Raw genomic sequence first — 10,505 nt, 5'->3', positions numbered from 1 at the left:
TCAGAAGAGGCATGAGAAGTTAAATAAGGAAGACAGTTTAAACCCTTATTATCATGCCTTCTGGAGTTCTAAATCATGAGATAAGTGAATGGAAATAGCTCTGTGTGCATAGCTTTCTGCTACAGGAAGTCTTTGAGGCAAATAATAAAACAGCAGCCAAAAAAAAAGAGAGTCCAGGAGTGTGGGCATACTTAGGGCTAGGTATGGAACACAGTTTGAAGCTTCTTCCACCTTCAGGCCAATACCAAATTCTACCTGAAAAGCTTATGAAGAAACTTACTGGGAGGAAATTCCCACCTTGACTGTTATTGGATTTCTTGTCTTTGCCTGAAGGACTTGGTGCAGGTGGTTTTGAGAGGCACTATTGCAGACAAGAAGGACATTTGCCTGATCTTGTTTAGCAACATCCAATCAGAAACACACAGAGTCCTTGATGTTATTTACTTTGCTCCTTCAGTTACTTTAGCAACTGTGGCACACAAGGCAGTGAGATGTGGAGTTCTTATCAAAATACAGGGGAAAAAAAAAAAAAATCCATCCACAAATTATTAGTGTTTGGACAATTTTCAACATTCTAACTCCCCAGGCCAAGAACGCCCTGGCCCACGCCTTGCAGTCTGCTCGCCACGACTGTGACTTGCTCCGGGAACAGTATGAGGAGGAGCAGGAAGCCAAGGGGGAGCTGCAGCGTGCCCTGTCCAAGGCCAACAGCGAAGTGGCCCAGTGGAGAACCAAATACGAGACGGACGCGATTCAGCGCACCGAGGAGCTGGAGGAGGCCAAGTATGTGGGGAGTGAGAAGGGGAGTCAGGGGTTTAAGTGAGAAGGAGTAAAATCTTGGGAGCGTCTACAGAAAGGAGAATTCCAATGTGTTGACTATGCAGTTCATTGTAGTTGTTGAGAAATCATATTCTTTACACTGCCAATATTGAATGGCTGTTCCTAGTTGCTCTCCATGTTGGTCTAGTCTACCTCTTGTGTAAGTGTAGTCCCAGACCATGCACCACTCCAGTGTTCCGTGTCATCCTACCAATGTTCTCTGTTCACAACATCACAACTTCCTATGTTGCTCTCTCTGTCCTTATCTCCCATGCCAGGCTCCCTTTCCATCCATTTTCTGACAAAGTCAGAATTTTCCTTCTCTCAGTGCTGATTGTCTCATCCTGCAGAAAGAAGCTTGCTCAGCGCCTGCAGGAGTCAGAGGAGCAAATTGAGGCTGTCAACTCAAAGTGTGCTTCACTGGAGAAGACAAAGCAGAGGCTGCAGGGAGAAGTGGATGACCTCATGATTGATGTGGAGAGATCGCATGCAGCCTGTGCAGCATTTGATAAAAAGCAGAAGAATTTTGACAAGGTTAATTCAAAGAGCCTGCCAGATACAAACATTGTTGGATATCTGATAGGCCAGACCCAATTCTGAAATTGTGGAAGTTCTGCACTGACAGTAAGATAAATTACATTTTATCCACACCAAAGGCCTAGAAAGAAGTACATAATGGGACATACAGTAATAATAATGTCACAGTGAGAAGTAATCCCAGGTGACCACAATAAACAAAGTAGCTTTCTGATAGTTTTAAAAAGCATGAAAACTTCACAAGGGAGACTGGGATGGTCCATATGTAGTCCTTGATCAAGCAGACTGACTTGCCTAGTGCTACTCTGCCAGCCTTGTATTTGTGTTAGGCAGATTCTTAGACTCTTTTACACAGTTCCAGCCTTCACTGCCTTTAATAACATTTAAAAGAATGTGCACTGTTTGCCCAAGTGATATTGCACAGCCTTGTTCCTTGAACCAGCCTTGTGTGAGTGAATTTGGGTGCATGTGCTAAATCAGATGTCCTGCAGGGCTGTGGTATCAAACTCCAGAGAAAATCAGTAGAATGTGATCTTTCTGGGTGGGCTGAGTGCAAGACCACTGGCTCCTACAGTAACAAAAAGGCTCACAAAGCCACATTCAGACTAACCACATTGTGTCCAGGCTGGTGATAAACCAGACTCCTGCCTGAAAGCTTGGGTTATGCACTAGTGCTGGCTGAATAGGATAATTTAATTAGCTTCCTCCAGCACAGCCAGAGTATGTTTCATCATGAATTGATTGTCACAGAGTCACAAGTTGCTTGGAGAACAGTCCAAAGCAAAAGATTGTCAGACAGGTCATACCTCTTAGATTCTTGTCCTATGAACACATAGAGAGAGAAGTGTTGCAGAATGGGTCATTCTCATGCTCTGTCACGCCAGGTCGTGGCTGAATGGAAGCAGAAGTACCAGGAGAGTCAGGCTGAACTGGAAGCTGCCCAGAAGGAGTCTCGCTCTCTTAGCACTGAGATCTTCCGGATGAAGAATGCCTATGAAGAAATACTTGACCAGGCTGAGACTGTCAGGAGGGAAAACAAGAACCTCCAGCGTAAGTTCAGATCTCAATCAGCTCCATCTGGATCCACCATGAGTCCTAAGATGTTGCCATGTTTCTGGGTTACCAAAGCTCTGCCTCTTCCCAGGGTTTTGTTCTATATGATTTTCCCTCAAAGCTCAGGTTGGGTGACTCTTTCCTGTTCAGCTGATCACAAAGTCACCTGTAAGCACAGCTACAGCTTGCTTACAGCATCCTGCTTCCTCATGGTATTCCCTGTGCTTCACACCATCATAATCCTGTTCATGGGTAGGGACCAAATTAACTAAATGGACAGAAATTATGATGAAATCAGATAGTTTTTGGGTTTTTTTCAGATTACTTTAATTGCTGCCATTAGAAAAAATCTGGAGAGCTTTGTCTGTCTCCTGATTATTAGAGGACTATGCAGCTGTGGCACAATAGATTGGCATTTCATAAGCAAACTGTCTGTAGAACACACAACTCAGTTCCTTTCTGTGAGCTGAATGATCCATGGGGAATATCTGAGGATACAGGGAGGAAACAGACAGGACTGTCTCTGGAGATGTCATTTCACTATCCAGAGGAAGCTGACATTCTCTAATGCCATTCCAGTTGATCCTTCTCATTTTCCAATTGCACACTGCACTGGAAATATCAGTTAATCAGAAGTAAAGCCTGCAGACAAGACCTAGTATTTCTCCTCCCTGTGTCACCACATTACATCATTATCTCTTCCATCACTCTCTTTGCCAAACAGTAATTGCAGGTGCCACAGACAACATCATCCAAGGTGTTTTTGTATTGCAGAGGAAATCTCTGATCTTACTGAGCAGATTGCTGAATCTGGGAAAGCTAATCATGGACTGGAGAAAGCAAAGAAGCAAATTGAGCAAGAAAAGTGTGACCTTCAAGCAGCATTAGAAGAAGCAGAGGTAAGTTATCGATAAGGTGTCTTGTTTTTAGAGACTTTTGTTCCTTATCTGCCCTGGTGGTGTCTTGGAAAAGCTTTTATTACTTCTGTGTAATCATATCTGGTTCTCCACAAAATGTCTTTGCCAGCATTTCATGGAGCTGCCCATGGTGTTCCTAGGGCACAGCTCAAGCATAGAGACACAGAATTAACTTTGATTGGAGTGGATCTCTGGAGGTCTTTAGTCCAACCTCACACTCAAAGCAGGACTAACATTAATTTTCTCAAAGTCTTGTCTAATTGTTCTTTATCATTTCTAAGGATGGAGATTTCATAGTATTACTGGACAACCTTTTCCAGTGTGACATCTTTCTCATGGAAAAACATATTTTTCCTTATATGCAGTCAGGATTTCCCTTGTATCAACTTTTGACTGTTGCCTTTTATATCTTTTTGCTGCCCACCAACAAGAAGAGCCTCACCTTGTTTTCTCTGTAAGTTCCCTTAGGCAGAAAAATAAAAACCAACTGACACATCTCTAATCTTTAGATCTCACTAGTTGTGTGGGCAGTAGGAGCAAGGCCATGCAAATCCATCTGCTCGTTTATGCATCTGAATGCATACATTTCCCAGTAATGAACACTACAGAGACAAATTATGTTATTTCAACCTTACCAGGGCTCTTTAGAACATGAAGAAGGAAAAATCTTACGTGTTCAGCTGGAGCTGAACCAAGTGAAGTCAGATGTTGATAGAAGGAATGCAGAGAAAGATGAGGAAATTCAACAGCTGAAGAGGAATCACCAGAGGGTATTAGAGTCTATGCAGACCACACTGGATGCTGAGATCAGAAGCAGAAATGATGCTTTGAGGCTGAAAAAGAAGATGGAGGGAGATCTGAATGACATGGAGATACAGCTGAGCCATGCCAACTCTCAGGTAGCAGAGACACAGAAGCACCTCAAAGCCGTGCAAGGGCAGCTCAAGGTAGGGACCACAAGGGCTACCGTCCTACAAGCCTTTGCCACTCACTCTGCTTGCCTCTGAGTCTCGTGTTGCTTTCACCTCCTCAAAGGATTCCCAGCTCCATTTGGATGATGCTCTGAGAGAGAACGACGACCTGAAGGAGCAGCTTGCTATGGTGGAGCGCAGGAACACTCTGATGACCACAGAGCTAGAGGAGATGCGAGTGGCCATGGAGCAGACGGAGCGAGCCCGGAAGGTTTCTGAGCAGGAGCTGACAGATGCCAGTGAGAGAGTGCAGCTTCTCCACTCACAGGTATTTGGTATCTCCTTTACAATAGGCATGTGGGAGTGGCATGAAAATGGTGGGAATGACCTGTCTTTGGACTGTCCCAACAGAACACCAGCCTTCTCAACACCAAGAAGAGATTGGAAGTGGACATTACTCATCTGCAGAGTGAAGTTGAAGACAGCATTCAGGAAGCCAGAAATGCAGAGGAGAAAGCAAAGAAAGCCATTACAGATGTGAGTCCTCTTCCTTGCCTTTCTTCCATTTTTATACTAATGCAGTCACTTTTCACTTTAGAAATGCAGCAATCAGGTGAAGGAGAAGCAATTCTTAGGAACAGAAAATACTGATGAGACAATCCCTCTCCACACAGACTCTGTCCTACTGCTTGCCACAAAAGACACCTTCAGTGTAGGTCCTCCACTCATGCTCTGCTAGCAGTCTGTACTGAAAAGCTGTCCTGTCCCCCCTTCCCCATATCCACATTTGCTTTTGCTTCCATGGTAAATGTAAAAGCATGGAACAGATGTTGGCAAAATTGTAGCAGGAAAAGTGTGGTCTGAACCACATCCTGTTTAGACATGGCACAGAAAAGCAGAAATTAAGACTAAAATCATACATAGTTTTATAGAGATGCTAGACATGCAGTAAAAAAAAAAAAAAGAGAGAAGATAACTTTGTTTAAGGCTACAGTTCCACAGAATCAGAAGAAACAGTCTTAGGACCATCTAGGAAAGGTATATGAAAATGAAACAGAAAATTATTACACTATTGCATCAAGTCATGGTGCACCTGGGCCTGAAGTGCTGTCTAGCTCTGGTTGCCAGCCAGTGGCAGGGCTGCAGGTTCCTCTCTGCCCTGCCACATTGGTGACAGCTGCCCACCCTGGGTTCTGAAGATCTCAACAGGCAAAAGCTTTTCATTGTAGTCAAGACACTCAGTCATTTCACTGGCAGAAACTGCTTAGGAACTTTGACTCTTCAGCAAATGTAGGCACCAAATGGCCAGATACTCAAAATCCAGGAGCCCAGAGATGCAGAGTGCTGGCTGGTGATGCTTCAAGATGTCTTTCATCTCCACTGACTCTTAAAAAATGAAACCTTGGTGCAGAGTCATTTGCATGCCTTTATTTTTTTTTCTTGTCATCAACTCTGCTCATTCTCCAAGGCAGAGTATTTTAAAAATACAGATAATGAAAAATGGTGATCCTCTTTATATGACAGACCCTTAGCTCAGCCATGGGCACTGACTGAGAATGTGGAGAGCTATGGACCAGTATGAAGCTGGGTATTACTCCCAGGAAGGGTTAAGAAGTACCAGGGATGGGGAGGCATATTTGTAACATAACTGTGCATTATAACCAGGCAGCCATGATGGCAGAAGAGCTGAAGAAGGAGCAGGACACCAGTGCCCACCTGGAGAGGATGAAGAGGAATCTGGAACAGACAGTGAAGGACCTGCAGCACCGTCTGGATGAGGCTGAGCAGCTGGCCCTGAAGGGTGGAAAGAAGCAACTCCAGAAACTAGAGGCCAGGGTATGGTGAAGACTGGGGTAGGCTAAGGTCAAGTTCCTGAGTGGGTCCTTGGTTACTGGAACCTCTTGGGGAGGTTACATCAGGAACCAACCCCAAGTATCTCCATCAGGTTTGCTGAGACTTGCATTGAGTAGTTGAACACTGTGCACTGTGGGTGAGGAACTTGAGAATGACCTCATAAAAATGAGTGGGCAAAAATGGTGGCAGATGAACATCAAGGTAGAGATATATGGTAACTCATCCAGGGAAAAATAATTTAGAACATGCTTATTGGGGGGTGAACTTGGAACTGGCAATTACAGCTCAGCCAGGAGATCTCAGTCTCATTCATGACAGTCTTCAGAGACTGTTCAGTGTGTAGTAGGTGGGAAAACCCAAAAGAGAAAAAAATTTTGTTTTGTTAGAAAATGCCCAGAGAACAAAGAGAGCATCACTTGCTACTATATTAAATGTACCGTGTCCTAGTCTCTGGAACTCAAGAAGGACCTGAGAGTTAGAGAAGCACCCAGATAATGGCAGCTCAGTGAGTAGAGTCTTTTAAGGACCGAAAAACAAGGCTAGGACTCTTCTGATTGGAGAGGAGGTGGCTGAGGGAGATGTGATCAGAGTTTACTGAATCATGACAGCAGTGACCAAGATATATCCAGCAAAATGCACAGTACTTGGCAGAGTGGGCAGTGAAATTCTGGAAGCTGCTTTCACGTGACTGTAGAGGCAGCTGGTAGAAGGCTCAAAAAGAGATTAAAAATCAGCAAGTTTCAGACCTGCTTAAAGGAGCAGGTACAGGTATGTCACCTTATACCTCTAAACTATTGACTGTGGAAACTGGACAAGTGTGAGGGGAGTAGATAGAAGCCAGGTTTCCATGCTGTCCTTAAGCAGTGGATGCTGCTGCCACTCCCAGAGGCATTGGGCTAGATGGACTATTTGCCTGACCCACTTACTGTGTTCTTTAACTTTTTCTGTTCAGAAATACAGCACAACTGACTGGGGATTCTGTACTCTTGACTTTGAAAAGAAATACAAAGAAATAAAAGCATTAGTGTCCAGGTTTGACCTATGTACACTGCAAAAGAGGCATGGAGCTAAGGACTATTCATGAGGATGAGCTAGACTCAAAGATTACAAATTGAGCAAATTTTTCCTCATTTACCTGGTGAGTGTTGACAGAACCTTCCCTTCCCTATTTCAGTTTCCTCTTCTCTGACATATTTAAGCCCCAGGTACACATACCTAAGTTTCTTCTATAAATAACTCTGGGCTCACACACTACTAATATAAAATGGTGAGCAGTTTTTAGCTAGTCTAGCCCCAAGAAGCAGCTGTGGAAAGCTTCCCTGCACTGCTACTTTCTCTGCAGCCTTAGTTTGCAGAACTCCAGTTCCCAGGATCCTACAGCAGGATCCAAACCATTCTTGGCATTTCATTGTCTTCACTGTGATACTGTGTTTCAGATTCGTGAGTTAGAAAATGAACTTGATGCTGAGCAGAAACGAGGAATAGAGTCCCTGAAAGGTGCTCGCAAGTATGAACGAAGGCTGAAGGAGCTCACTTACCAGGTATTCAGATCTCTATCCTCTTATGTGCACCACCTCAGTCCATCTTCCAAGGCTGACTTGATTTTTCACTTCCCACAGTCTGAGGAGGATAAGAAAAACATTCTGCGGCTCCAGGATCTGGTGGACAAGCTGCAGTTAAAAGTGAAAGCATACAAGAAACAGGCTGAGGAAGCTGTGAGTGAAGAATCGTTTTTAAATCTTTTGGGGCCCTGGGTGGAGATTTCCTGGGCTCCCAGGTTCATTAAAATAATTGAATCCTCAGTTTGACAGGGTAGCTATGGCCACTGTCTTTGACTGTTTCTTCTTTCATAGACTCATGGCTCACAGCAGAGCAGACAGAGCTGTAATTGTCCCAGAGTTGATGCACTTTTGGAGCCACAAGAGCCAATTTTCCCAGCTTGAAGTGAGCAGGACTAATTGTTCTGTCCCCAGCTGAGTGCTCACATTGTTGACAGTACTGGGTAGAAAAGGATGGAGTGCTGGCAGTGCAAGGATGTAGCTGTGAGGCTAAGGGCAGTGATGTTCCTGTGGCACAGCCTGAGGGTTGGTTAATGGTAAGAGGGCAATGTTAGTTTGTGTCTATGTCACTGATGGCACTGCGTGACTTTCAGGAAGAACAAGCAAACCTGAATCTCTCACGGTGCCGCAAGGCCCAGCATGAGCTGGAAGAGGCTGAGGAACGAGCTGATATTGCCGAATGTCAGGTTAACAAGCTGCGAGCCAAAAGTCGTGATATGGGAGGACAGGTGAGTTGGAGGCCTGCAGAGGACCTTTCTTCTGCAGCAAGTGCCACAAAGATCTCTGCCCAAGCACCTGGCAGCCATGGGTGCATTCTGCTCTTCCTTACACTCTTGTACTGGAGTGTCCCCATAAAGGAAGGCATGAAATTGGGACTTAATCAAAACCAGTAGGTTTTGAAGGTCCTCTTAGTGCCTCCCAAGAGACAGGCCAAATATTATTTACTCTAAGAATCCAAGTCTTTCAGAAGAATTAGGAGATACTGGTTCTTTGCTAGTAACGTGGCAGAATATTTGCAATAGCTACAGACATGAAGCAACCCCACAAATAATAGCTCAAACAGTCTTTACATTATCTTCCTTTCTTTTATATTTAGAAATCTGAGGAATGACAGCCCTGACCAGAGAGAGCTGCAGCAGCCTCCCTTGTGATACAGTCTTCTGTGTGTCCAGCAGAGATGTTAATTACTTGCTTCAAGTAACTATGTGTGCATGTAACTGAGCTTTGATCTGGCAAAACCATAAGTTGACCTTAGCTAACGCTAAGTAGAGGCTGTGAGAAATAAACCTGTGTGATGTTCTGGTGACTTCAAGGACTACCCATTGGTTAGGAGATTGACAGTGAGTATCTCAAGTCAATATAGCAAGTATGGCAGTGGTTCCTGAAGCCCAGGTTATGTTTTATGCAGGAGAAAAGGTTCCCAGGGCAGTGGGAACACATGCTGCAGTTATTCTCCACGGTTTCAACTTCCATGCTGGAGAGAAGCTAATAGCTAAATAGGATAAATACAGTGGAGACCTCTCAGTGCCTGTGACCTGAACTGCTCCCTCCTCCTGCCTGGGCAGGGCAGAGCTCTGTGGGGAAGGGCAGGGTCTCTCCTCCAGACCGTGCAGGTGTGGGGGGATCTGTCACCAGGGGAAGGAAGGGGTGTGGATCAGCACCCTACACTGTGCCTGAGCGGGGCTGTGGGCTGTGAGCCCCTCAGCCCTGCCCTGGCTGCCCTGCCAAGGTTGCTCCCGGCCCCCAGGACCTTCCTGCCCCCCTCGGGGCTGCCCTGGCTGAGTCTCCCTGCACAGCCCGTTGCCCCTCATCGTCTGGGTGAAAAGGGGCTCTGTTTGAAATGCTAAAATGCTCCGGACGTGGAACAGCTTCAGATTTTTCGTTCTCAAACAGTGGGATGTTCACTCTCTGTAGGAGGTGGGCTTTGCTGGGTGGTTGTGTTCAGTCTTGTCAGGCAGTAGCTCTGCCTATTTTCCTTGGTCTATTTCCCTTGGTGCCATCACCACCCATCAGCTGGTCACCCGTCAGGCTTCTTCCCTCCTCCTGTTTTTGTTCAGTACTCAGTGGTCTGCAGTTTGCATCCCCTTGATGCCCCCTCCTTCCCTATCATTCTCTTCTCCTGTGCATTCATCTGCATCAATTGTTCCATTTTGGGTTCCTCTCATCCCTCTCCAGCCACTGCTGGCTGCAGCCCATGTGCCTCCTGACTGGCCATCCACCTTCAGGGTCCTTCATGCCACTCATAGCTCTCTGATGTTTTTCCTGCTAATGCCCCATCAGGCTGACCAAAATAATCTTATTTCTTGTCCCATGCTCCATGGCTACCTGCCATCCTTGGCTCTAGCTCCCATGTTCTTTAGCATGGCATTTTCTATTGTCAGAGAAGGATGTGGACAGCTTGGGCACAAAGCACAGCACAGCACTGTGTGACTTGAACTGTCATCATTTCCAGCCCCCCCAAACTGGCAGGTCCTGCCCACGCTCTCACATGATTCCATTGCACAGCTGTGCACATTAGGACCATATCTGCCCAAGCCAACAAACAGTGCTGTGATAAGCACAATGCTAGCACACAGATCAGTAGATTAGCAGGGTTTATCCTTTTGTTAAGTACAAACCTGTTCTCAATACTCTTAATTGTCCATAAAGGAAAAAAAATGGAAAAAATGAGAAACAGCTCCTGCATGGGAGTTTTGTCCTGCAGGAGTGGTTTATAAGGTTATCTTTTCTTTAATGGTGATGGTTCCAAACATTCATAAAGCTGAAAAAAAAAAAGCCTTTGAAAATATCTTTGCACTCCCAGAAGCTTCTATATGTGCTTTGTAGTTGTCATAGGAGCTATAGAAGCATAAGAT

The 10,505-nt window shown here is 45.2% G+C and overlaps 1 protein-coding gene across 1 annotated transcript in view; it reads left to right on the top strand.

Annotated features, from left to right (window-relative positions):
- The window catches only part of MYH13 (myosin, heavy chain 13, skeletal muscle), a 27,316-nt gene extending 18,555 nt beyond the window's left edge, over positions 1–8,761 (top strand). The window contains exons 28-39 of the mRNA XM_010007417.1: positions 587–783; positions 1,170–1,353; positions 2,241–2,406; positions 3,184–3,308; positions 3,965–4,273; positions 4,362–4,565; positions 4,649–4,774; positions 5,903–6,073; positions 7,528–7,632; positions 7,711–7,806; positions 8,244–8,378; positions 8,747–8,761. Of these exons, the coding sequence (XP_010005719.1) occupies positions 587–783; positions 1,170–1,353; positions 2,241–2,406; positions 3,184–3,308; positions 3,965–4,273; positions 4,362–4,565; positions 4,649–4,774; positions 5,903–6,073; positions 7,528–7,632; positions 7,711–7,806; positions 8,244–8,378; positions 8,747–8,761 (1,833 nt within the window). The remainder of the gene's footprint in view (positions 1–586; positions 784–1,169; positions 1,354–2,240; positions 2,407–3,183; positions 3,309–3,964; positions 4,274–4,361; positions 4,566–4,648; positions 4,775–5,902; positions 6,074–7,527; positions 7,633–7,710; positions 7,807–8,243; positions 8,379–8,746) is intronic.
- The last annotated feature ends 1,744 nt before the right edge of the window (positions 8,762–10,505 follow it).

This window comes from Chaetura pelagica, unplaced genomic scaffold (genome assembly GCF_000747805.2).
Source record: "Chaetura pelagica isolate M959 unplaced genomic scaffold, ChaPel_1.0 scaffold372, whole genome shotgun sequence".
Taxonomy (NCBI): Eukaryota; Metazoa; Chordata; class Aves; order Apodiformes; family Apodidae; genus Chaetura; species Chaetura pelagica.
This window is presented reverse-complemented; position numbering and strand designations above follow the sequence as displayed.